Source organism: Jaminaea rosea (genome assembly GCF_003144245.1).
Source record: "Jaminaea rosea strain MCA 5214 unplaced genomic scaffold BDZ90scaffold_12, whole genome shotgun sequence".
Classification (NCBI taxonomy): domain Eukaryota; kingdom Fungi; phylum Basidiomycota; class Exobasidiomycetes; order Microstromatales; genus Jaminaea; species Jaminaea rosea.
The window spans coordinates 358167-384522 of record NW_020289986.1 but is presented as its reverse complement, the minus strand read 5'-3'; the positions used below and the strand labels follow the sequence as shown (position 1 = coordinate 384522).

General features: G+C 59.3%; 7 protein-coding genes across 7 annotated transcripts; 5 read left to right on the top strand and 2 right to left on the bottom strand.

Moving 5' to 3' along the window:
- Positions 1 to 1218: 1218 nt before the first annotated feature.
- BDZ90DRAFT_261826 (hypothetical protein) lies at positions 1219 to 6065 on the top strand (the record flags this gene model as incomplete). The annotated part of the gene is made up of 2 exons (XM_025508417.1): positions 1219 to 1723; positions 1801 to 6065. 2 exons carry the CDS (start codon positions 1219 to 1221, stop codon positions 6063 to 6065), a joined length of 4770 nt encoding a protein of 1589 aa, XP_025360665.1.
- A 1641-nt stretch (positions 6066 to 7706) lies between these two features.
- BDZ90DRAFT_233643 (hypothetical protein) lies at positions 7707 to 10418 on the top strand. Its single transcript, XM_025506706.1, has 3 exons — positions 7707 to 8300; positions 8395 to 8495; positions 8574 to 10418. Exons 1-3 carry the CDS (start codon positions 8159 to 8161, stop codon positions 10023 to 10025), a joined length of 1695 nt encoding a protein of 564 aa, XP_025360664.1. The 5' UTR covers positions 7707 to 8158; the 3' UTR covers positions 10026 to 10418.
- Positions 10419 to 10685: 267 nt separating this feature from the next.
- BDZ90DRAFT_281021 (hypothetical protein) lies at positions 10686 to 17465 on the top strand. Its single transcript, XM_025509332.1, has 3 exons — positions 10686 to 10772; positions 10843 to 11331; positions 11401 to 17465. The coding sequence occupies exons 1-3, from the start codon at positions 10765 to 10767 to the stop codon at positions 17402 to 17404; spliced, it is 6501 nt and encodes a 2166-aa protein (XP_025360663.1). The 5' UTR covers positions 10686 to 10764; the 3' UTR covers positions 17405 to 17465.
- A 297-nt stretch (positions 17466 to 17762) lies between these two features.
- BDZ90DRAFT_261823 (hypothetical protein) lies at positions 17763 to 18971 on the top strand (the record flags this gene model as incomplete). Its single annotated transcript, XM_025508416.1, has 2 exons — positions 17763 to 18711; positions 18865 to 18971. 2 exons carry the CDS (start codon positions 17763 to 17765, stop codon positions 18969 to 18971), a joined length of 1056 nt encoding a protein of 351 aa, XP_025360662.1.
- Positions 18972 to 19330: 359 nt separating this feature from the next.
- BDZ90DRAFT_233641 (fructose-2,6-bisphosphatase) lies at positions 19331 to 20979 on the top strand. Its single transcript, XM_025506705.1, has 2 exons — positions 19331 to 19841; positions 19924 to 20979. The coding sequence occupies exons 1-2, from the start codon at positions 19374 to 19376 to the stop codon at positions 20833 to 20835; spliced, it is 1380 nt and encodes a 459-aa protein (XP_025360661.1). The 5' UTR covers positions 19331 to 19373; the 3' UTR covers positions 20836 to 20979.
- On the bottom strand, positions 20910 to 23563 carry BDZ90DRAFT_281018 (glycoside hydrolase). Its single transcript, XM_025509331.1, has 2 exons — positions 22540 to 23563; positions 20910 to 22465 (listed from the first exon to the last, which is right to left on the bottom strand). The coding sequence occupies exons 1-2, from the start codon at positions 23074 to 23076 to the stop codon at positions 21032 to 21034; spliced, it is 1971 nt and encodes a 656-aa protein (XP_025360660.1). The 5' UTR covers positions 23077 to 23563; the 3' UTR covers positions 20910 to 21031.
- Positions 23564 to 23977: 414 nt separating this feature from the next.
- Positions 23978 to 26147, bottom strand: BDZ90DRAFT_275559 (NCS1 nucleoside transporter). The gene is made up of 6 exons (XM_025508884.1): positions 25771 to 26147; positions 25086 to 25716; positions 24872 to 25021; positions 24535 to 24805; positions 24253 to 24469; positions 23978 to 24183 (listed from the first exon to the last, which is right to left on the bottom strand). Exons 1-6 carry the CDS (start codon positions 26088 to 26090, stop codon positions 24066 to 24068), a joined length of 1707 nt encoding a protein of 568 aa, XP_025360659.1. The 5' UTR covers positions 26091 to 26147; the 3' UTR covers positions 23978 to 24065.
- Between the last annotated feature and the right edge of the window lie 209 nt (positions 26148 to 26356).

Here is a 26356-nt window from a genome sequence, read left to right as displayed (position 1 = left end):
GAGCTCCCGTCGTGAGCCAAACAGACCAAGCTGATGAGAGAGTGATGCAGTGCCACTTCCTCGTTTGGCTCGTCTTCCCATCGCGCGGCGATGTTCGTGGCGTGTCGTCGCTCGCTGCTCGGCGTCTGCGTTTGTGCGTCGCGGCCGGCCGCCCGGCAGCTCAGGGGCGTCGCCCAACGACAAACGACGAGCTGCAGCTCCAAGAGGGAGGGCAGAGAGAGGGAGGACGAGTCGTCCTCGATCAGCAAGCAGAGACAGAGACGAGACAGACACGAACGGCCCGGCGACTACCTCTCACTACCTGGCTGCCATTACTACCATCACCACCACAGCGACGCCCTTGTCGACCTCGTTCCTTTTCTCCGTGTTCACAGCGAGACGACTTTGGCTTGCTCCTGCCCCCTCTTACTCTCCTTCTTTTTCCTACAAGGCTGTCGCCTCCCTTACAAACGTCGATCAACGTCGGGTGGCGCTCCCCTCTCTTCCTCCTCCTCCCTCCTTCCTTGTTTGTTGCCGCCGAGCCTCGAGTGGTTTGAGAGGTTTCACCACCTTCACTCCTCACTCTCTTTCTCTCTGCGGTCTACCTAGAGTCTACACCTCGGACCCTCCTCCTTCGGTGCCAACCGGGCTAGATCAGCAGCAGGTGCGTACACGGGAGCAGCGCGCATGTTATGATGTGCATGGTGCTTGGCTACGAGAGGAGTGACGGACGGACAGACGGTCGGTCGATCTGGCCGGTCGCCCTGAATCAAATCGCGATGAAGCGCGGTCGCGGCGTTACCTCCGCCGTAGCACGTCGGTGCTGTCGGATCTTGATGAGATGAGGGGGCGGGTCCAGGTCGTCCGTCGCAAATGGCTCTGCTGAGGGCGACGCCGACAGCCCTGAGTGAAGGCAAACAAGGGTTGTGGCCCCGCCGCCGTTGCTCTTGGTAGTGCTGCGACAGGCAGAGACAAGCGCTGGTCCCGCGACCAATCTCGTCTTCCCTTTTCATGACCATCACCAACGCTTTGCTCGATACCTCTGACCCCTTTTCATGCAGCTGACACCGACCTCGTCTTCTTTACCACCACTGCAGTACAATTGATACGACGGTCAATCAACGACACCACCACTCTCCCTTCACCGTCCTCTCTTTCATCGATCGCCTTTCGTTCAACGAATGCAGCGAGTCTGAGAGATAGCGACAACAACCCATCACCTATCCTCGCCCCGTCGCCATGAACCCCTTTGAACAGGGTCCGTACGACTCGAGCGAGCAATATCGCCCGCAGTCGAGTCAGCAACGGCAATCACCTCCGAACCAGCACTCCTCTGCTTCATCATCCTCTTCTCATCCCCAGCAGCAGCACCAGCAGCAGCAGCAGCGTGGTGGCCCACCTCGATACAATGATCTGCAGGGAGGCAGCTTCAATCAGTATGCCCAGCAGGGACCACCACCGCAGACTTCGTCCTCCGGCGCTCGAGCTGGTGGCGTCTCGTTTCAGGTGCCGCCACAGCGCCCGCAGACTCACCGAGCTACAACGTCGAGGGACTCGGTCAAGAAGGACCTGTTTGGCAACGGCGCCAATGCTTCCGCCAGTACATCAGATCTCCCTGAGCTCAACCGAGGCAACAGCAGAGACCCAGAGGCCGGTGGCGGTGGCTTCTCGAACTCGGACTTCAAGAGAAAGAAGTCGCTCGTTCGTCCTGACCGAGAGCGCATGGACCCCAACCACAGGCAATGTGAGTATATTGACTGAGTCACACGTCGGCCCCACTTGTGTGCAGTAACTGACCTGCATACCCGCCTCACCTTGCAGGGTACTATCGCAACCACGCCGCGCAGCTCGATGCGGTCGATGGCTCAGGTCGACCAGCTCACCACATTGGCTTCATGCCCTCGTCAACGGGTCACATGCCGCAGCATGGAGCTGCTCTCCCTGGCCACGGGATGGGCCACCTTCAAGGCCCTGGAGGCGGTGTGAGCGGTCTCGGCATGATGCAGCACGGCTCGATGCCGCCGAATGGGATGGGTGGACAAGGAGGCCCAGGAGGTCCAGGAGCACCCAACATGCCTCCCGGTGGTCTCGGAAGGGCACCACCTCTTCGTCGAGGCAAGTCCATCTTGGGCCGAGAGGAGGACCAGGTCGAGACGGGCATCAATTTCCTCAAGCGCGGAGTCTCGCTCAAGAGATCCAAGTCGCAGAAGTCGCAGGCTCGCAAGGAAATCCCTCAAGACCTTGGCGACAAGCCTAAGAAGCAGTCTTCCATTGCTCCTGGTCCCGTTGGTCCTTGGATGATCTACTGCTACGCCCTTACCATCTGCTGCCCCGGCCCTTGCCTGGGCATCTTCGGCATCAAGACGCCAGAGCAGCAGCGAGCTTGGCGAGAGAAGATTGGTCTCCTTTCCATCGTCCTCACTTGCATGGCTGCCGTCGGTTTCATCACCTTCGGCTTTACACAGGCGGTGTGCGACACCAAGGCGACCCGTTACCATGCTGGCGAAATTGACGTCGGCTCAATGGTCTTCCACGGCTATGACTTCGACTTCAATCGCTTCTACCATCCTCAGGTCCCTCCCTTCCAGGCTAACGGCCCCATGAATCATACTAACCCCGTCTATTCGGAGCCTTACTCTTCCGGCAAGCTCGATGGCTCGATGATCATGCAGCGAGGCGGTGGAGAGTGTGCTGGCCTCGTCCTGAACCGCGACGGCACCGACGCGACGCAGTTCTATCCTTGTCGCCTCGTGACTCAGAATGGGCAGGCCCGCTACACCAATTCGACCATGTGCCACGCCGACGGTGTCGCGGAGAGAATGCTGGCGAACCAGACGAACGTGCCCGCGAACAGGGCAATTCTGCAAGGCCCCGTCTATTATAATTGGTCGCAAGTCGAGGACCCGACGGCGAATCTTCTCGTGTGGAAGGGAGCCGTTATTGACTTGGGCCGTCTCAACCAGCTTTACACCAACATCACCGTGCCCGATCTCTTCAATACGCTCAAGACCCGCAACGAACGCTTTGCTGGACGCGACGTTACCGCCTCTGTCATCCGCTCCAAGCAAGACCGAACTTTCGACTGCCTCGAGCGCATCGCTCGCGTCGGCTTCATCGATTCGGACTCGATTGGCTGCGTTGCCTCCAAGGTCGAGCTCTACGTGGCCCTCGTCTTCATTCTCGGCGTCGTCGGCATCAAGTTTATCATGGCCGTAGTCTTCGGGTGGTTCCTCTCGTGGCGCATCGGCAACTATGGGAACGAGACGAGGGATCAGAGGAAGAAGCGTCAGGCTGAGATCGAGGCCTGGTCGGACAACATCTACCGTCCTGCGCCGGCCTCTTACCGACCCAACGCTCGCAAGCACAAGTCCTTCTTGCCTACAACGTCGCGCTTCTCCGTAGCCAACCCGCTTGGGCCCAATGGCAAGATCACCGCTCGCACGGCCATGTCTGAGAAGAGTGGTGTGCGATCGCCCAATCAGCGCAAGACTCTGGGCGTCGCGTCGCCTCTCGGTGGCTCGCCGCCTGGATCTCCTTTGCTGCCTGGTGCTCGCTCATCTGCCTCTCTCGTCAACACCAACAATGGCGACCGCAGCGCGCCAATGTCTGCGTGGGGCAACGGCTCGCGACGCAGCTCCTTCAGTGACCCTATGATCGGCGCGATGGGTGCTTGCCCTTGGCCACTGGATCACGTTGTGCCTCAGCCTCCGTCCAACTGGCAGCCTTTCCACTTCCCGCTCGCCCACTCGATCTGCCTCGTCACAGCCTACTCCGAGTCCTTCGAGGGTCTGCGCACCACGCTTGACTCGCTGGCTACCACTGACTATCCAAACTCGCACAAGGTCATCCTCGTCATTGCTGACGGTATCGTCAAGGGCGCTGGCTCCGACATCAGCACTCCAGACATTTGCTTGAGCATGATGAAGGACTTCATCGTTCCGCCCGAGGAGGTCGAAGGCAACTCGTACGTCGCCATCGCAGACGGCTACAAGCGCCACAACATGGCCAAGGTCTATGCTGGATTCTACGAGTACGACGACGAGACCGTGGAGCGATCCAAGCAGCAGCGCGTGCCCATGGTTCTCGTTGCCAAGTGCGGCACGCCCATGGAGGCTGACTCTGCCAAGCCTGGCAATCGAGGAAAGCGTGACTCCCAGGTCCTCCTCATGGCGTTCCTCCAGAAGGTTATGTTCGACGAGAGGATGACGTCCTTTGAGTACGAATTCTTCAACTGCCTGTGGAGGGTAACGGGCGTCTCGCCTGACCATTACGAGATCGTTCTCATGGTCGATGCCGACACCAAGGTCTTCCCTGATTCACTCACTCGCATGGTCGCCTGCATGGTCGAGGACCCTGAGATCATGGGATTGTGCGGAGAGACCAAGATCGCCAACAAGCGTGAGACGTGGGTCACGATGATCCAGGTCTTCGAGTACTACATTTCTCACCACCAGACGAAGGCATTCGAGGCTTGCTTCGGCGGTGTCACTTGTTTGCCAGGATGCTTCTCGGCTTATCGTATCAAGTCGCCCAAGGGAGCAGCAGGGTATTGGGTCCCCATCCTCGCCAATCCGGACATTGTCGAGCACTACTCGGAGAACGTCGTCGACACGCTGCACAAGAAGAACCTGCTCCTTCTCGGTGAAGACCGATTCCTCACGACGCTCATGCTCAAGACTTTCCCCAAGCGCAAGATGATGTTCGTACCTCAGGCAGTCTGCAAGACCATCGTGCCGGACACCTTCCGCATCTTGCTCTCGCAACGTCGTCGCTGGATCAACTCTACGGTGCACAACCTGGCCGAGCTTGTGATGGTCAACGACCTCTGCGGTACATTCTGCTTCTCGATGCGCTTCGTCGTCTTCATGGAGCTCGCCGGTACTCTCGTCCTGCCCGCCGCTATTGCTTTTACCCTCTACGTCGTCGTCTCGGCCATTATTGACGCCGGCAACGGCAAGGAGATTCAAGCCATCCCGCTTATCCTGCTCGCCGTCATCCTCGGTCTCCCCGGTCTTCTCATCGTTGTCACCACGCGCAAGATTGCATATGTGGGATGGATGCTCATCTACCTCATCTCGCTGCCCATCTGGAACTTCGTCTTCCCTTCGTACGCCTTCTGGCACATGGACGACTTCTCCTGGGGCGCTACGCGTGTAGTGCAGGGCGAGACCAAGGGCGGACACGGTGACGCCGAGGGCAAGTTCGATCCTTCCAACATCGTCATGAAGCGTTGGATCGAGTACGAGAGGGAGCGCCGCCTGGCTTCTGGAATTCACTCGCGCGACTCGACGTACGACATTGTTCAGATTGGCTCGCCGGACCGCGCTGGCTCGACGCGCTACAGCACCGTCTCTAGCTCTGTCGGCGGACACAGCGAAGTACCGTCATCCGCTCAAGCGCAGGACCGTCTGCTCAGCTCGTTGGGCTCGCACATGGAGTCGGAGAGCGGCCATGGACGAGGCACAAGCGTGGGCGGTGCTCGCGCTCGTATCGATGCCGTACCCTTGCTCTCGCTCCCTGCCCCACTCGGTGATCCTGCAGCAGCCAAGGCAGTCGGCGGTCCTCATGCTCCTGGCTCCATCACCGTGCCCAGGCCTCGCGACGTCAGCCCGAGTGGCGGAGGTGGCGTTCGCGGCAGCAGCTACGACCCCTTCCCGTCAGCAGGCGCAGACGACGAGAAGCAGCCCATGATGATGCACAGCCAGTCAGCCATGTCCTCTCCTGACCCTGAGCGCCTCAATGCCGCCATGGGTCAAAGCAGCAGCTCCTCGTCTTCTCGTCCTGGCTACACCTCAGCAGAGTTCGCAGCTCATCTCAGCGCCGAGCCCGACGACTTTGCTTCGCCTACCTCGACGCAGGCTCCGACCCTCCCGCAGTCCATTGCGGGCTCTTCGCCACGACCGAGAGAGAATGCTCCTTCGCGCGGCTTCTCACTTGTGGACGATGGGCCGGCAGGCATTGCGCCCAGGGTGGTTCAGCGCGGCGGAGCGAGGAGGATGAGCACGAATGATCAGCCGACGCGCTTCTCTAGGAGTACAGAGGGAGGTGGCAACCACGGCCAATCGACGAATCCTTTCAACCGTTGAGCGGAGCGTGCGATGAATACCCGAACAGCGACACAGGACAATGACTCGACATCACCATTACCACCACGGCTCGTCAGTTCTCCACGGAGCAGGCGAGCATCACCACGACACGAATCCGACTCCTTTCTCTCTCTCGGGACACTACCTCTCACAGCCACGCACGTCGTCGCTCCTTTGCATCCTAGCTACTCTTCTTCTTTGTTCATCCTTTCCCAACGTCTTGTTCCCGCCCGATCAACGCCCTATACACAGCCCTTGACCACCCCGACTACCCCGTAGTCAGACGCTCTCTCTCAACGTCTTGGCCTCTCACGCCTGTCTCTTCTCTCCTCTCTATCGTTCCGACGACGCTGAAATGCCAAGGATCTTTTCCCGCTCCATTCATCTGCTCGTTCGCTCGCTTGCTCTCGGTCGTGTGTCCAGGAATGACGGCACAGGCTAGTTGCCCGGCCATGAGTGGATCCATTAAGCTCGAAGGTATCAGGGGTTGGCTGTCGACAGGAAGCTTAAGCTTAAGTGCGATGACACGACGACGACGCGACGCGAATGACATTGACCTGCCCTTAATGGACGTTCAGTCTAGCGTGTTGTGCTCGATGTGTAGCCAACCGAAGCTCACCGCCTTCTTCAGGATCCTTTCCGTCAGTGACGAGCACACACCATTGGACGGTATCCACGACGACGCGCCAGACTAGCGCGTAGCCACTGTCGGCCGCTCCCCCTCGCCCACCCCACCCGCGCGCGCCGAGTGTGCGTGCGTGCCTCTGAGATCGATTTGTTTGGAGTCTCACATCCTCAGGGCGCGCCACACGTTTTGGCACCTGGTGCAAGAAGAAGCGCAAGAGACGGTGCAACAGGCGTGGTCAGGCAAGAGTCTACCGCACGTAAAAGCAACGCAAGTGGACGCAGTAGCAACGCGTTACGGTACGCTAGGGCGGGCATAGAAGCAAATTAGTGTGGTGCGCTTGATCGAACGAGGAGATGATACCACGAGCTTGGGTAGGGACATGTCAGTCAATCAGTCAGTCAAGGCGGGGCGAGCAGTGGGCCAATGGGCGAGGTCAAGGGCTCATCAGGACCCGTCATCGCTCGTTGATCGGTACGGTTTCATTCATTCCGCGAGGAGGAGGACAAAGGGCGCGAGCGTAAGAGGTCTTCCGGCTATGAGAGGACCGAGCACAGCGCAGACCGTGACGACGACGAGCGTGAGTGGGCGTGAGACGGGACGCCATGCCATCGTCGAGGGGAAGAAAGGCTCTGGCTTCACTAGGCGAGCAGGTTGTGAATCGAATCGACGTCAACGAGCTCCTCGCGAGCCAAGTGGCTGGCTGGCCGGCTGGCTGGCTGGTTGTTTGGCCAAGGCGTAGTTGCACCTGCCTGCCGACGAGGGAAGTTCATTCGTTCGTTCACCGTTCTGGCTCAGAGTTGTGTCGAATCGAGCGGGCAGGTCGGGCGGCAATTTAAAATTTCCCTGTGGCCCAGTGCCTGGTGTGCCGCCCCCTCGGCGCCCGCCCGACTGCTTCTGCGCTTCTGCTCGCCTCCCGCCTCCTTACTGTTGCCCCTCTCGCTCGCCTCGCCGCCCGCCTATTCGAGCCGTCAGCCGCCGCCGCCGCCGTCGTCGCCTTTGCCCCTTGTGCGTGTGTGTGCGTGTCGTGGGCCAGGCTAGAGCAGAGTAGGCGCGGGCGCGGGCGGGTCAATGTCTCTGTCTGACTGACATCGATCGCATCGCCATCTCATCCTCGAAACTGCCTCCTCTTCTCTAATATCACCGTCACAGCCGCCACTCCACTACCAACAACGCCAGCACTCGTTGCTACGGCAGACGCTCCCCCTACCACGCAGACAGGCAGGCCGCTTCTCCCTCCTCCTTCCGCCGCGTCCCCGTCTTAACGGGCTTCTGCAAGCCCCACTCTAGACCTGCGCTCGTCGTTCTTGCACACCACACCGTCGCGCCTCCCTCTTCATCCTCTCCTTTGGCCCATCTTCACGCCACCATCTGCACGCACATATCACGTCACTAGGTCGTCAGGCGCCTTTGACCATATCCGCCCCTCTAGCTGCGTGCATCCATCCACCTAGTGCGCGGATCCACGATGCTTTCCCTCAGGTCACTTGTGTCCCTGGCCGCCATCCTCGTCGCGTCATCATGGACAAACGTCGCCGAGGCGCAAGCAGACAATGCGTCATGTCTGCCTCTGACGGGCTCCACAATGTGCCCTTCATTTGTTAATAGCAGTGAGCATCATCGCGCACCTCACTCCGCATACACCTAAGAAAACCTGTACTCACCACCTACCTGCCTCCCTCCCCATTCCTCGCTCGCTCGCAGCTATCAGCCCTTCGGCCCTCGCACCAGCCTACTCCTTCTTCAGTGACGTCAGCGATGTCGCATCATTCGACCGACTGTTCCGACGCTACTTCACAGACTACGTGAGTGTTGAGGCAGCGGCCCGTATTCGTCAGGGGCCACACCGCTCACACACGCTTTCTCTCCTCGCTCCTTGACAGCAACAATTCCGTCAGACGAAGCTGCACACGGGCCTGCAATGTAACGAGACTGGATCGCTCAACGCCACCTTGCAGTGGGCGCAGACGGTCCTCTGCGGCCAGTTCACCTCGTACAGCTACAATGCTGGCTGCACCCAGCCCAATTCCCCCAACGCTTCCACCCCTCTTGTTTGCCAAAATACCTGCACCGAATACGCAAACTCCGAGGTCGCCTTCGTCAGCAACGCCAGCTACTGCACACCCACAAGTCGTCTAAGGCCGGCATCCCTCGTTGATCTCCGCAACACGACGCTCCGAAACGACCATGACGGCTGCACGAGCTGGACGGCCATGTACTCTACGAACAATGCAACGTGCGTGGAGGGTATCTCGAACGAGCCCAACTGCGGGTGGGGGTCAGGAGCAAATGACCAGCTCTGCTCGTACTGCAGTGCCGGCAGCGGGTCGCTGCCAACGTGCTGCTACGATCAAAAGACGGACCTCTCAGGATGTGCTGCAATGGGCTACCCTGCAGCAGCCCTCGTCCGCCCCACGACTAGCATCGGACCCGGCTTTGCACAACAGACTGGCGATGCATCCTCGTCAAGCGCCAACTCAAACGGCGGCAACGGGCACAGGCTGAGCGGCGGGCAGCTTGCAGGCATCATCGTCGGCTGCATCCTGGGCGCTCTCCTCATCGGCGCTCTTCTCGCCTGGCTCCTCTTCCTCTGTTGCTGCGGTGGTCGTAGAAAGCGTCAGCACGAGACCGAGGCGCAATCTGATCGTCAGGGCATGCTCGGCGGTGCCGCCTCAGCTGCCACTACCAGCCCGAGAGAGAAGGCCTACAACCTGTCCGAGGACACGAACCGCAACCCTAGCATGAGCAACGAGAAATCCCACATGAACATGGGCATGGGCGCGGGAGCAGGCTTGGCAGGAGGCGCGCTCGCCGGTGGTGCGGCAGCTGCTGCGGGCAACCGTGGTTCTCACAACGACGGCTCAGCCAACTCCCGTCCGCTCTCCACGGCCACGACCGGCACGGATGGCAGAGGCACAACAGTCCCCTCCGTGCGCTGCCAGTACACCGGCCAGGAGATCACACCGGGAGACACAGTCGTTGCCATCTATCCTTACTCTGCTGGCTTGTCAGACGAGCTGGACCTCACACCAGAGACGCGCGAGGAGCTGCACGTCGTCAGGATATACGATGACGGATGGTGTCTCCTTCGCCGCGACAATGGTCACGGTGGCAAGGAAGGAGCAGCGCCGCTCGTGTGCTGTCAGTCTAGCAAGGGAGAGTTGCCCGCGCATATGAGAATGGGCGACTCAACAGGCACGGGTACCGGCTCAGGTACTACGGATGATGAGGCCGGAGGGATGACGAGCGGAGCAGAAGGCGGGATGACGAGTAGCGTGGGTGGAGCCGTGACAGCAGACGAACATGGCTTTACAAGCGATGCAGCCAGTCGCTGAGCGTGCTTTCGGATCTCACGGCAACTCAGTACGGACCTGACGACTTCTCGGACTCTATACTCGGGTGGATCTACCGCCTGCGCAGGCTGTTCAGCCTTGCCGCCCTGATGGCGTGTCTCTTTCCCCCCCCACCCCCCTTCTGGCCCTTCACCCTCGCGATGGCACTTTCGCCCTCCTCCCACGCACATAGCCTTATCCCTCAGAACGCACCCTCACCCTACTACGCCCGCACCACACTCTTTACACAGTCGTTACCGACTTTCTTTTCATCAGCACTTTCCTTTCTTTACATTCTTTTCCTGCTCTTTCTCTGGTCGCCCTTTTCGCAAGTTGGCCATCTTTACCGTTTCGTTCTCTGTCTTGTTCTGATGACGAGCTCTTTTACCCTAGCTGCTGCTATTCAATCACAGTTTGCGCGTAACCGTAGTAGCTCTCAACTTGGCCGTCGACGATGTCGTAGTCGAGCGTGTGTGGGGATCGTGATGAGTGAACGGGGTCGTTCGTGTCTCACGCGCACGACTGTCGGCTGGAGGAAGCGGAGGCGAGCGTCGATCGCGAAGAGGGGCGGAGTTGGATCGACTGGAGAGAGACGAGCAGAGGGAGTGGAGCAGCAGTTGAGCCGCCGTCCCTCGTGCTCACTGTATGCGCTGCGTTGGCTTCCCCACACTCTGGCTGCTTACCCTTCCTCTTGCTCCTTGACTATCCTCATCACCATCTGCGCCCATAACAAGCAAGCAGGATGGACAGGTGAGCAGGTAGAGTAGCGACGATGGTGAACGTGCCAACTGACTGAAATTTTGGCATTCCCTGCCCGCAGCCTCGACTTGCCCACCCATCAGCTGATCCTCGACGGACTTGCCTCCAACTTAGCGGATAGCATCCTAGCCAATGACGTCGACCACGTCAAGCCTGAACACCTCTCTGCCCTCACCTCCTCAGCCTCCGCATCTTCCTCCAAAGCTAGCAAGCTCACTGGAGGATCAGGCCACTACCTCTCGATCAACGCGGCTCACTCCCTCATCAGCCTGTCGCGCTTCCTTTCGTCCATCTCCTCTGCCGTCAACCCAGTGACGGAGCGTGGTCGCGTCAATGACCAGGAGCACCTCATACCAGTGCTCAACGATGTGATCAATGCCACCAAGAGCTTGACTGCGACGGACGTCGAAGCGCTGGTTGGACTCGCCAACGAGTGGCCTTTGGCTGACCGCCTTGCCGGTGCACTCGTCGAGTCGCTGCTCAAGACGGCGGGTAATGCGCCGCAGCATAGAGCAAAGTGCTTTGATGCCATTGTTGTGCTGGCAGAAAAGTGAGTGCCACGCTATCTCGACCCGTAGGGAGCAGCTTTAGCATGCTGACCGCTCGTTCCTTGTCGCAGCCTCTCAGCCGGTCTCGGTGCCTCCTCCGGTGATGCTCACATCGTCGTCACTCGCCTCGTCCCCATGCTGCACGGTCTTTATCGAGCTCTTTCCTCGACGACTTTCAAGTGGACCCTTCCCGAGTTCGCCCGCCTGGTCACCGCCCTCACTCCGGTTACGGGTACCTCGCAGACGGTACAGCGTCTCAACCACGTCCTCCTCGTCCTGCCTGAGCAGCAGGCCGCTCTCGCTCAGGGCACTCGCGCTACCCGTCGCAAGCCTAAAGAGGCAACTATTCGACGTCGTGATGAGGAAGAGGACGATGAGGACGATGGTCGATCGCACGGTAGTACCGAGACATTTTTCTCGGGAGACGAAGGCGATGATATCGTTGACGAAGTGCTCAATGGCGGCTTCACCTACACACAAGGACAGGACGTCATGGGCGACGAATCATTCGACTACCGCTACGCCCTCCTCTCCCACTATAAGCGCCTTGGCCGACCTCTCTCGGGTCACTTTGTGCTCTGCAGCGCTCTCGAGATCTTGGGCTCGGTCCTCTCGCAGACTCTGGCAAGCCATGCTCGCGCCCCTGAAGATCTCGATGCCAATCTGCAGCCTCAACAGAATGGCACAGCACAGAATGGCGACCAGCCGCAGCAGCCTGCTCCTCCTCACATCGACACCATCGATGCCGCTGTCGACAATGTCAGCCCAGGCACAACGAGCCAATTGCCCACGCAGCGCGCCTGGCAGAAGCTGTATCGCCATGCTGTCACCCTTGACAGCACCGACAAAGCCTCACTCGCCGCCGCCAACGGCTCTGCGAACGGTAATGGCAGTGGCTTCCTCTCCTCCCTTGTTGGCGGCAATAAGTCTGCTGCCTTTGGATCTGACGGGGTCAGCCTAACGGGCAACACCCAAGGTGTGGCAGCCTCGCTCCACCTAGCCAGCCGCGCCTACCACGATGTGCAGCGCTTCATCGAGAAGGAAGGCCGCAAGAATGGCCAGCTCTTCAACGATGTCTACTCCCTTGAGATCCTCAGCGAGGCACTCAAGCTAGGCGCGCTGTCCTCCATCGCCTTGTCTCGCGTCAATAACTCCGCGCTAGACGCCCACACCCTCGTCCGCATTCGTGCCCTGTTGAGCGAGTCAGCGATCATCATCGATCCCATCCTCCAAGGGGCGGCACTTCAAAGTGCTGGTGTACTGGTCCGCAATTTCCCTTCCATTGTCGGGCCTCTCAGCACGCAGCTCAGGCGCTTCGTCGTCTCGCCGCAGGCCATGTTCATCTCGGACGGGACGGACATCTCGCCTGTCCTCGATTCTGCGGCCAAGTGCCTCGCCAACTGCGTCACCATCGCACCAGGCGATGACCTGGCTGTCTCGACGATGTATGCGCTGCTCAACCACATTGGGCGAGAGTCCAACGGCAGTGCCGGTGCTGGTGGTCTCGCGGCCAGCGGCATGTCCGTACGCTCTGGTCTTTCGAAGGCCGTCACGGGCAGGGACTTTTCGATGGGAAAGTCGCATTCTCAGGCACTCTTTGCGCAACGTAATGAGGAGGAGAAGCGTATCATCCACCTTAGCATCGTGACAATCGTGTCACGCCTGGCGCTCGAAATCAATCGGCCCGACGTCACGGGACTGGCCATCTCGATGCTTCTGCAACGTCTTCGCACCGCAGACGCAGAAGCAGAGGCTGCCATCCTCAACAATTTGGTACCCCTCGCACTCGCTGGACACAAGTCCACCTTTGTCGACGTCATTCGCGCCCTCACACAGGTCTCTCGTAGTGCCATCAGCGGTGGGGCGAACAGGCGAACAGGTCTTCCGATCCAGCTCGCCCAGCTGCGTCTCGCCCAAGGCTTGGGAGCTCTGCGCGAGGAGGACGACCGAATCGACAGCGAAGAGGAAGCTGGTCTGGACACCGAAGAAGACCGCTTTGGCTCCATTGGCCGCAAGGAGCTCTACCTGGTGGAGCTGCTGCAACTCTTCTCGGAGAAGGGTCTCGCCCTCCAAGCTTCAGCCTCTTCGTCGAGCAAGGGAGAACAGAGCGAGCTCGCGACCGACCTGGCCAGCCTGCTACCCCCCATCGCCGCCCTCCTCTCGCACGACGACATCAATCCTCACCTTGAGCCGAGCATTGAGATGGTCTCACTCTTCCGCAACATGTGGTTCCTGTGCGTCATCTTCAACTTGGCCAACAAGGCTGGCCGAGGCAGCAGCTCCGTTGTCGCAGGCGACGATGCCGTCGCAGACTCGCTGAGTATCATCTCGCTCAAGACCCCGACTCTCGTGCCTGAGACGTCCGTCAACTACCTGGAGAGCGACCTGCAGTACAACTCGGTTCTGAAGCGCGACTTCTCCTCCTCAGCGCTCGACAGCCAGCGCAAGCTCCTCGACAGCGTGATCCCGAACCACAGCAGCGAGATTCGCTCGTTCGGCTTCCCGCAAGTCATCTTCCTTGCCACCATCTACCACCTCGAATGCACCCGTTCTGCCATGGGACGCCCCTCGATGATCTTGTGGTACTTTGTCAATCAGGGACTCAACAAGTCAAGTCTCGTTGGCTCAATGGACGCAATCGCAGACAGAGTCATTGCAAGCTTCATCGACGACCTCTCCAGTCGCGTCAACAAGCACACCGTCGACCCGCGCGTCTCAGCAGAAGTCAAGAACCTCCTGCTTGGCAGCTGCCACCGCGTCGAAAAGGTCCGAGCTGTCTCTCGCCGCTTCCTCGATCGACTGGTCAACGTTTTCCCCAGCCTCATCTGCGATCAGGACGTCGTCTTTGCGCTGCTCGAGATCCTCACCTTGCTCCGCCGAGCCTGCGAGGGCCAGTATCGCGATGAGTTCTCGCCCGTGTACCACTTTCACTCGGAGAGGGCGAAGCTGGCATTTGAGCTCTCTGACTCATACACACAGCGAGAGGAGATCTTGTCGGGCTTCTACACAAGGGCAAAGTCGTACCTCGGCCTTTCATTGGGCCGTGCGCCCGTCGAGCTGCAAGGCATCCTACAGCGCTACCTCGCCGCCTTCGACGACGATGTGCTGCCCGGTACAGCTGAGCTGGGCAAGAGTCTGGCACTCGATTACGCGCGTGCTCTTCCTGCCTCGGGAGTGTCCGACTACCACCTGCCCGCGCTTGGTGGCTGGCGTTCAGACCTGTCAAGCTCCTTTGTTGGCGAGCTGACGTCCAAGTCGACCTACCAGGGAGAGATGACGGGCATCCACCTCGCCCTGACCAAGACGATGGTGGAACTGAAGAAGGATCCGCGCGTCGGCTTCTCACATCAGAGCGTGGAAAGCTGCAAAGAGGAGATGCGCAAGGCCAGCGAGGCCTTAACTGCTGGCCACGCTCACGCCCATGCTGCAGACGGCAAGGCGCACCACGGCCCACTGCCCTTCGCAGAGCTGCGTCGCCTCCTCTACCGTTCTGCGGCGCTCGTCGTCTCTCTGCCGCACGCCGACTTCGACCTCCTCCACCACATCGTCGCCCTACCCATCCGCGCCTTCACTCCGCAAGCGATCACGGTTGCTAGTCACGTCTGGACCTGGATCATCGGGGAGCGTCCACTCTTCGAGACGAAGATCATGGTTGAGCTCTCCATCGGCTGGGCGGCCACGGTCAAAGCCAAGCGCGGCCTCTTCCAAGATGACTTCACCAGCAAACACGCACTGATCCAGAAGACGGAGATGTCCGCTTCTGATCGTGCGGAGTTCGTCAGGGAGGGGGAGAAGGCCAACCGATTGTTCATGCCGCATCTGACCCTTGTGCAGCTCATGAGTAGCCGATTCCAGGCGTTCAGATATCGAGACCCCACAATGGTTCTTGCTCTGGTTAGGATGTTGCAGCGCAGTGCGGCGGCTACGGATCATATGAGCGCGCACCCGTTGGCGAGGCAAGCCTTCTTTTCTCTGGTGCTGTTTGGCTTCCAACTGGTGCAGGGGTCACAGCTGGACGGGCTCGTGGAGTACAAGCTTCGTACGGCTCTCTACGGTATGGCCTTCCATTGGTTCGCGCACAGCCCGCAATTCAGCCACGGCTCGAACAGGCTGCAGAGCGCTGCCGAGATGCAACTGCTCAGGGATCTGCTGGCTACAGTCAAGGCCGACAGCGTGCGATCCAAATCGATCACCACGTCGTACATTGGCGTCACAGCATCTGCCATTCGCCTGCCTGGCTACCTCACCCTGCAAGAAGCTCAGCGCGAAGCCGACGACCGTCGTGCGGTCCTGACCCTCTTCCTCGAAGACGAGCTGCGTCGTCTCAGCGTCTGGCAGAACCCGCTCGAAGACCCAACGCGCGGCAGCGACTACTCAGGTGACATGGCTCGCACGATGAACGATGCCAAGTGGGAGGCGACGGTACTCGCTGCCTGGAAGATCAAGCCCGCTCTTGTCGCCCAGCTTCCTGTCCGTTTCAAGGCCGCTACGGTCCGTCGCGAGGCCGGCAAGCTGGTTCGCGCCGAGCCGCACAAGGTGTACAAGACGGGCGACGCCCTCAATCTCTTGACCGAGGACCACCTTCGCCTCGCTCTCCGCGAGCAGACGGACCTGCGCTGGCTCCTCTACTGGGGCTCAGTCTCCCCCATTGACGCCATCTGCCTCTTCCAGCCAGTGTACGGCAACAACCCCATGCTGCTGCAGTACGCCATGCGCACTCTCGAGCACCATCCCGTCGACCTCACCTTCTTCTACGTCCCGCAAGTGGTCCAGGCTCTCCGTGACGACCAGTACGGGTACGTCGAGCAGTTCATCTTTGAGACGTCAAAAGTCTCGCAGTTGTTCTGCCACCAGATTCTGTGGAACATGAAGGCCAACTCGTACCAAGACGATGATGGCGAGGTGCCTGACCCGATGAAGCCTACGCTGGACCGCATGACGGAGCTGATCGTCGAGGCGTTGGATGGGGAGGCGCAGGACTTCTACGACAGGGAGTTTGGCTTCTTCAATGAGGTGACGAGCATCTCGGGCAAGCTGAAGCCCTACATCAAGAAGAGCAAGCCCGAGAAGAAGGCTAAGATCGACGAGGAGATGGCTGCCATCAAGGTCGACCCGGGAGTGTACCTGCCCTCCAATCCCGATGGTGTTGTTGTGGACTTGGACCGTAAGTCCGGTCGCCCGCTCCAGTCTCACGCAAAGGCGCCGTTCATGGCCACATTCAAGGTGCACCGCGACGTCACGACTGAGGACCCGGAATCGGGCGAGGAGACGACGAAGGGCGTAGACGTCTGGCAGGGGGCCATCTTCAAGGTCGGAGACGACTGTCGTCAGGACGTGCTCGCGCTTCAAGTCATGGCCATGCTCAAGAACATCTACACTGCCGTAGGTCTGGACGCCTACCTCTACCCTTACCGCGTAACTGCTACGGGGCCCGGCTGTGGTGTCATCGACGTCGTAGCGAACGCCACATCCCGTGACGAGATGGGACGCAGCAAGATCAACTCGCTCCTCGACTTCTTCGTGGGCCGCTTTGGCAACGTGGACTCAATTCCATTCCAGCGTGCCCGACTGAACTTCATCCAGTCCATGGCTGCCTACTCTATCGCCTGCCACGTCATGCAGTGCCGAGACAGGCACAACGGTAACATTATGATCCAGAATGACACGGGTCACCTGGTGCACATCGACTTTGGTTTCCTCTTCGACATTGGACCCGGTGGAATGCACTTTGAGCCTTACAGCTTCAAGCTGACTGCCGAATTCATCGAGGTCATGGGCGGCATTGACTCGCAGGGATACAAGCTCTTCTCTGAGCTCGTGGTCAAGGCATTCCTTGCTGCTAGGCCGTACGTGGACGAGATTGTTGGCGTGTGCGACCTCATGAAGCACACGGGCCTGCCGTCGTACACGGACGGTAACACGATGAAACGATTCAGAAGTAGGTTTGTGCCGGAGATGGATGAGAGGCAGGCAGCTAGACATGCTGTGGGGCTCATCAACGATGCTAGCAAGAACATCAGGAGTATTGTCTACGATGGGATCCAGAAGGCGCAGAACGGGATTCCCTTCAAGTGAGCGGACGCGCGGCGCACACAATCATTTGCTTCGTAATGGTTTCTTCTTTTCTTCTCTGTGGACCTCAATTCGATGGTTCGTTGGCTATCGTTGTCGCAGATCTCTCATTACGCAATCGAATCGTTCCGTCGCCTTGAACCCCTTCTCTCCACCGTAGGCGCCGCCTGTTGCGCAGGCTCTGCCGCGCCCACGTGTTCTGCGTCGACCGCGTCCGTGCGCCAGACGAGACTGGAAAACTGAGCAATGCAGACGACGTGGGATTAGCTGCACCATCATCGCCATTGCGTCTTGCATCCTTCCCCACAATCTCCAAACTCCACAGAGCAGAGCATTTCGACAGAGAGACCCCACTGATAGCATGTCGCCCTCTTCATCTGAGAGCACACCTGTTCAACAAACTGCTGCGCCAGCAGCTGTCCCCGCCCCTTCGTCTGGCTCTGCAGCAGCGCAGCCGATTGCGACACCTCATCCTCCTCCTCCTACGCCAGCCGCACCCCTCGCATCCTCATCATCGTCGTCAACTGGGACTCGTCGCGCCTCGAGCAATGCGCGGACGTCTCCCATGATGGCGCCGCTCAGTCGCATGCCAGGGGGCGAGTCGACGACCGTACCGGCCGCGCATACAGCCTCAACCTCTCCTCCAACGACGAGCTCCGCAGCGAATGCTGGCAGCCCTCCTCGAAGCGGCAGCGGCGTCAATGTGGGGCGAAAGCGCAGTCAGCATCGTACTGCCAAGACGGGCGACGCGACCCCGAGCAGCAATGCTGGAGCTTCCGGGTCTCGTCGCCCTGGTTCGAGGGGCGGGGCAGGCACGTCGGCCTCATCTCACGCCGGATCTCCTCCTCACACGGGAACTACGAGCGGCTACTACTCGTCACATGGATCTCGTCACCCATCGATGGGCTCAGTCACTACACGCCCCGTGGCTCCCCTCTCTACCGACCAGCGCACAGCATTCGAGGAGGCAGTCGCCTCTTCAGCCCTCGCGTCTACCTCTTCTGGCTTGCAAGCCCTCTTGCGAGATCATCCAGAGCTCGTCTCTTCTGAACTCGCGAAAGCTGCTGGTCAAGAGTGGTCGCAGCTGAATGAGAGTGCAAGGGGTTCTCGTCCGGGGACTGACCCTCCTACGCCTGGTGGGGAGAGCGATCAGGGAGGCGCAAGTGCGGGCGGCCATGTCTTTTGGGACGACGACGACGACGTGACGCCTCAAGTGGGAGAGGGAGGGCCTGGTGAAGGGGCCGGGGCTAGCGGTGCGGGAGGTGGAGCTGGCGGTGTCATGGAGAAGGCGACCAATCTGGGGTCCGCAGGTGAGTTTCTCGTCTCGTGTTACTTTTTCGACTCGGTGTCCAAAGGGTGCCCACCCGCGCTCTTGCTCGTCTTCGGCTTTTTGGGCCACTGCTGCTTTCGCTGTCTTCGCTGCCTTCGCTGCCCTCGCTGCTTTCTGTCGTGGTCACACACAGCGCCGTCTTCGTCGGCGCCCGCTCCGCTCGCCCAAGTGGACCGGGCGAGGCCGGCGGACGGCGATGCGGGCGATGCAGCCGTCGTCGAGTGTTGGATCAGCCGATAGCCTCCCGCCTCCCGCCTTTCCCGATCCCACAAAGACGACACAGACCCTCGAAGGAGTGGGCATTTTGGCTGACAATCATCCTCTTCGCCTCTTGACAACCCACTCCAACTCATCTCACGACATCACACCATGTCGTCCAATACGCCTTCGTCATCTTCTCCCTTCACCCCGATATCTTCGCCTCGCAACGATGGCTCATCGTCCACTCCGACATCCTCCCTCTCGCGCTCCTCATCCCACTCCTCATTCTCGGGAACTGGACGCTCTTCACTGCATCGCCTATCGCACTCTATTAATCTCTCTGGCTACTCTGCCTCGGTCGACGACGATGCCACTGGACTTGGCGCTACCGGCACGATAGGCGCGAAGCCCGATTACTCGCAGGCCAAAATCGTCGTAGCGATGGTCGGCCTCCCAGCGAGAGGAAAGAGTTATCTCAGCAACAAGCTCATGCGATATCTGCGCTGGCTAGAGTACTCGGTGAAGGTATTCAACGTCGGCCAGCTGCGTCGTGCTCTAGCTAGAGCCAAGCTGGCAAAGTCCGGCGTAAAGGAGGATCAGTCAGCCGCCTTCTTTGACCCGAGCAACCCAGCCGCATACAAGCTCCGAACGCAAATGGCAGAGGAGTGTCTTGAGCAGCTCATTACTTGGCTCAAGCGTGGGGGTAATGTGGGGATTCATGATGCGACGAACAGTAGCAGGAGTAGGAGAGAGGCACTCAAGAGGAGAGTGGAGAAGGAGCCCGGTATGAAGCTCGTCTTCCTTGAGAGCATGTCGACAGACCCGGCAGTGATTGCTGCCAACATCGCAGTCAAGGTATCGTCGGGTGATCCAGATTACGCAGGGATGTCGCCGGAGGACGCCAAAGCAGTGCGTATCCCACTCGCGTGACCTAGACCTACCTCTCGACGCGCGGACTGACTATTGAACCCTCCGTCTCCCACGCCGGTAGGACTTCCTCAAGCGTATTCAGCATTACGAGCAATCCTACGAAGCCTTGGACAGTCACGGCGATGAGTCTCACCTCTCGTTTTGCAAAGTCATCGACGTTGGCCGCTCAGTGACCGTCAACAACATTCAAGGTTATCTCGAGTCGCGCATCGCCTTCTACCTCATGAACCTGCACATCACACCCCGCAACATCTTCTTCTCTCGGCACGGCGAGTCGCAGTATAACGTTGAGGGCAAGATTGGCGGTGACTCGGACCTCAGTCCCCGTGGCTGGACGTACGCCAAGGCCTTACCTGAGCTGGTGCAGGAGGCAGTTGGCGATGCTCCTTTGACAGTGTGGACCTCGACGCTGCGTCGTACAGGGCAGACGGCTAGCGGCTTGCCCTATCCGAAGCTCGCCTGGAAATCCCTTGACGAGCTCGACGCCGGCGTCTGCGACTCGATGACCTACGATGAGATTGAGCGATACTATCCGGAAGACTATGCCTCGCGGGACGAGGACAAGTTTAACTACCGCTACCGCGGAGGCGAGTCGTACCGCGATGTGGTCGTGCGCCTAGAGCCAGTCATCATGGAGCTCGAGCGTCAGGAGAACATCTTGATCATCGGTCATCAGGCAATTCTGCGTTGCCTGTACGCCTACTTCCACGGGCTGAGTCAGGAGGACCTACCGTACATCAAGATCCCACTACACACGGTGATCCAGCTGACGCCCAAGGCGTACGGTTGTGACGAGAAACGCTTCCCCTTGCCCATTGAGGCTGTGGATACCCATAGGCCCAAGCCACAGCCAAAGACCGCAGCGACTGCGCCCGCAGCGACGTCAGGCGGATCGGGACCGGACACCCCTTCGCTCGAAGATGCTATGACGAGCGCGCCTCCTAGTCAGATGAGGCCGCAGGGGGTCGCGTAGCCGCGCGCGGGGTCATCATCATCGAGAATGCACACACGTCACTTGTTCCATATGTATCACTTGCTCGCTTGTCTGCTTCGTTCATTTATTCATTCATTCATTCATCCATTGAGTCGTCATTGTTGCGTCGTTACGAATTGCGCGAAAAAACCACAGTCGTCGAGCTAGCTAGAATCCTTTCGCAAGCCGATGCGCCTCATGCGATGGCAACCTTGACGACCTGGAAACTGTGCGCTGGCATATTGACAGAAAAGTCAGTCGCGCCCTGCGTGACGGGCAAGTCCTTGGTATACGGCTTGACCGTCTCCGGGTTCTGCACCGTGTTGACCGAGTCGAGATCGTCTTGCCCACCGAACCCCCACAGGCTCGCCGTAGTCGCATCCAGCTTCTTTCCACCGGCGACCGTGATCGCCACATCCTGTGCAGAGCTGGCGCTGTTGACAAGCTTGACCACGAGCGTCTTGCCACCCGAGCCGCTCAACGTGCCCGCCGACCAGTAGATGGGTCCAGGCCTGCCCGAGGTAAGGTTGGCACCGAGGATGTTGTCGATACGGTTGCGAGAGAAGGCGTATTGTGTCCAGTAGCTTGGGCTGAGCGCAATGGTGTTGTGGTCGAAGGCGATGAGGTCTGGGTTCCACTGCGAGCTTGCCGAGTTGTGCAGTAGAGGAGCGTAGGCGGCTGAGGTTACGAGGTCACCGTTGCGCTCAAAGTCCATAGTCCAGGCACCCTCGGCGAGCGCAGCCTCCAAGGTAGGGTAGGTGAGACGGCACTTGTTCGTGTAGAGGTCCGCGCCGTCAGCCTGCTCGCCGCAGCGCCCATTGTTGATCACGGCATACTCCAACTCCATGATCTCCGTACCGTTTCTGGGCCAAGAGTCGTGCAAGCCGAATTGAGCGTAGGCGAATGCTACTGTGTTATAGTCATGTTGATCGACTCCGGCAAGCTTGGACTTGTCCGTGGAGTAAGGACTCGATGCAATGAACTTGACGTCCGGGAAGGCCTTCTTCAGCTGCGGATAGAACGCGTTATACCTGAATCCGTACGTGTCGATGGCCTCCTGCGCAATCCAGTCCTCGTTCCCAATCTCGACTATGTTGAGCTTCCAAGGCTGGGCACGCCCGTTGCCCTCACGACGTTTGGCGTACTCGGAGGAGCCTTGCGCGTCCTTGATGTAGTGCAGCTGGTCGAGGGCTGATTGAACGTAAGGCTGGAGGTTCTCCTTTGCCACGCTCTTCTTGTCAAGCGAATAGCCCGCGTAAAGACCCAAAATGGGCTCGCTACCGATCTTCTCGAAGAGGTCGAGACTCTCGTGCAGCCCGTAGCCATCTGTGTCGTAGCCAGCCCAGACTGAGGGCTTACCAGGTCGGTCAGTGAGGGGTCCCACGGCTTCAGACCAGTTGTAGGCGTTGGCAATTGAGTTGCCTTCGAGCTGATTACCGCCAGGAAGACGGGTGTAGGGGGCCTGCAGGTCCGCAATGGCTTGAACGATGTCCTGGCGACCGACAGTGCCTTCGTACGTGGGCGGGAAGAGGGAAATCAGGTTGAGTTGAACGGCGGCGGTGCCCTGCGGGAAGGTCAGGCCGAAGGTGTTGTTGCTGTTCGAGGCAGATTGCGTGGACACGAGGTCGGCCTGCGAGCGAAGAGCGTAGGTACGTCAGCATTTTGAGCGCCAACGCGACGAAACCGTAGCGCGACTCTACCCACCTTGAACTGCTTCCACTCGCCCGTGAGCGCAAGAGGCACGTCGACGCTGGCAAATTCCTTGTTGTCAGCTTCGGCATTGAGGCTAGCCTTGGCCGTCACCTGCGCATTGGCGCCATCAACGGAGCGAGCGTAGAAGCTGACGGCATACGTCTGCGGCTTGACTGGGATGCCAAAGTATCCCTTGTTCCGCAGTCCGCCCGCCGCGTTCCCGGGCGTGACAACGACTGAGTTGGGCAGCGCCTTGGAAAGCGGGTTAGCCTTGGTCTGCTCAGTCTTGGCTCCTCCAATGGACGACCAGTGAGGGGAGAAGTCTTCTTGGAAAGCTCGGTCGCGGATCAGCTCAGCGTAGATACCGCCATCGGTGCCAAAGTTGATGGAGTTTTCGATAAAGGTTGAGATGCCGAATTTGGAGGCAGTCGTCTTTGATGTGTCGATTGAGAGAGCGTGGGTCGTGGCAGCCGACGAGGTGGGTGCTGCGTTCGTGAACGAGAGCGTGACTAGGGCGACAGCCAAGAGGACGAGGTATCTGTTGGCCATGGCAATGGGGATACGGTGGAGGGGAGAGGGGCAGGAAGAGGTGGCGGAGAGGCTTGAGGATCGACACCGAGGACAGCAGTTGGAGACCTTATATAGGTCGTCTTGAGGAGCTCACGAGATTCCCGACCATCATCTCGACCTTCTGACTGTGGGGCTCCTTCGGCAAGGGCTCACAAATCCTCGCAAGCTTCCTCATCATCGCCTGTCAGGAACCGGATTGATCTTTGCTGCTTCGCTTACGGCTTCCACTCGAATATATTCGACTGTACACTCTCTGGGTGCTCTTCAGGGCGGCGGCGTAGGCTTACCTGGCCTCTCAGCGTCTTTTCTGTCGCTCGCACGAGCGAGGAAAGTGCTAAACGAAGCTTGTCGGGCCGTCGACCGACAGCAATCTGGATAAAGCTCGTCCTGCCTTGCCCCTCAGCTCCCGCTGGTAGACGAAGTGACGGCTGAGAAAGACAGACAGGAGATTACCGTCGTAGCCGAGGCCGCAAGGAGAGAAAGAGGTCAATTTCGCTGCACGCACGCAGACATCGTGGTGCGGGGCACCGCGGACGGGGCAAGGCGAGGTCCGTCCCGCTGCTGCTGCTCTCTCTCTTTTCCATCGCTTCGTCCGTCCCACGTCACCTCAGTCGACGATCATAGACCGATCATCGCCGAGCACAGCAGAAGGATATGACGGCCATAAGGGCGTGCAGACATACAGATGCCAAGACGTCACCAGCAGCATGATTAGCAAGGGGCGGTTCTGACCGTCCAGGAAGCTTACACAGTCGCTCGGGCTCCCAGATGAGATCGCCGAGGGCGACTCGATCCTCAGCTCGCGTCAGCTCGTACCCGAGTCCTGACTTTTCCACGAATGCTCACACGTACAAGCAGCCTTTGAGGAAGCAAGAGAATACCATCGAGCATGCATCGGCATCATAAAGGAGGTAAGGGGCGGCCAGGCGCGATCAAGAATAGGCAAGCACACGACAGCATCGAGCTTCTCAGACAAGCTCAACAACAGTGACCTGCTGCGACCCTTCCTTGGCGCCTTTCTCGTCTGGCGACTCCTTCTCACCCGACCCACGGGCTGCCTCTGCCTGTCCGAAAGTCCCAAAGACGCTGCGATGTGGGAGGGAGGCGGCGGTGTCAGTTCTCTACACCTCCCCAACGCTGCATCGCCGTTCTCACTCGTAGTCGTCCACATGCCCGAGACCCTGCGGCGGCCAAACGTAGCAGAGAGCGGTAAACACGAAGGCGCTGATGGTCAGACCGATTAGCCAACAGAAGTGGAACAGCCTCGACCAGCCGACGTTGTAGTTCGTAAAGTCGCCCTTATGCGAGACGTTATGCACGAAGCCTGGGAAGGCGGGCAAGACGCCGAGTACCCAAGCCAAGAGGGCTCGTGCTGCGGCAAGACAGAGGTCAGCGTGGACCGCCTCGTCACCATCACCTTGGCGTACTTGGACTCACGATTGAATCCACAGAAGAACGAATACGTCGTCTCCGGCGTAGCTTCGTAGAGGTGGGAGAGCTTGAGCTTCCTTTGCCTCACTACATGGTAGTCAGCGATGAGCAAGCCAGTCAACGGGCCTAGAAACACTCCGTAGGATCCCATGACGGACAGATAGACGGAGCTGCCGTTGAGTAGCTGCCAGGGCTGAATGAGCACAGAGACCAAGGCCGTGAAGTAGGCGCCGCGACGAATTGTCATCCAGCGTGGGAACATGGAGGCTAGATCGATCTGAGACAGTGGGCGAGGAATCGTGAGCTCGGTGCTGTAAGTAAGACCGGGTAGGTCTGCACTCACTCCGGAAGCCGTCAAGTTGTCGGCCACATTGATGCCAAGCTGCGAGCTCAAGAACACCAACGCTGCAAGGAAGACGGCCAGGCGGGTCTTGCCGACATTGTCGTTGGCCTGAATCTGCTCGAGGAGGTCAGGCGGCATCCAGAGGAGTCCCTGCCAGCGTAATGTTGCATTGCGATTAGCACAGCCTTGAGCCTCATTCTCGACGCTAGCTTACCTTGTCCGGCCACCACTGTGCCGCACACGACGTCACAATGATTCCAATGGTACCGCAGAAGGTCCTCGAGAGCGGGATAGCAAGTGCCTGTGCCCAGACCTGGTCGTAAGGCTTGCGCGCATATCGCGAGTAATCGCTCTGATTCAGCATACCTGCGCAGATGGACCCAATCACCGTGTTGACGGCGTAGAGCATTGCCCAGGAAAGCTTTGTCCCATGCACCTGCGTCACGCCAGAGATGGCGGAGCTGTCGCGCACAAGCGCTCCTGCGCCGCCCGCCTTGGCCATCGCCCAGGTCAGCATCACGACGCAAAGCAGTGAGACTGCTCCGCTGAAGTAGAGAAAAGGATTGCGATAGTGCTGCGGCCGGACGAGAAGGAGCGGCATCTGCAGCAGCACGAAGATGACGAAGGAGACGAGCGTGGCGCTGTCCAGAGTGCCGCCGGCGAGGGGCTGGCTCCACTTGTAGAAGCTTGGGACCATGCTGCCAATAAGAATACGGACGCATCGAGCGCCAAAGTAGGACTGGCAGGCTGACCAGGTGAAGCTGAGGATTTGGCGATTGGCGAGAGGGAAGAAGGAGCCCCACATGCCCCATGTCGAGCGACAGGTCACGGCAAAGGGGATGTGCCTGCGCGCCAAGAAATCAGCAAGAGTCGACCCTCGTGCGAACGGTGGAGCTCACCATTTGGCACCAGGCGCGCCAGTCAATACAACACCTATGCCAACGATGATATTCCCGACGATGATGGCGGCCACGCACTGGCGCACATTGGGGCCAAGTGAGATCAGCGCGGAGCCCATGGTCCAATTCGAGATATTGACCGAGCAGACGAGCCAGAAGCCAGCAAAAGATACTGGACCCCACAGCCGCCGAGCTGGCTCGAGGGGAACGATGTCGTTGTTGATGAAGGCGGTAGATTTGCCACCTGGCCCATCATTGACCTCAAGACGGTCGCGCAGGATAGTCAGCTTGGTCTTCCGGGTTGCTTCGCTATCGGTCATGTTGCTGTGGAGGATGGTATACGTCGGACGTGGTGTGAGGATGAGGTGTAGGCTCTCTGACAAGACGGCCGTATCTTCGAAGATACCATTTGCACGCTTACGCGATCGCGTTGAGACACGAGAGAGATAGCGCGTATATTGCGCGGCTCACCTGCGGTGATGCCGTAGATCGCGTGCCGCTACTCCGTAGCGGCTCGATATTGAAGCAGACGAGCGAGGAGATAAAGGGAGCGTACACAGCACGCTCACCTCGATGACTTTTTACT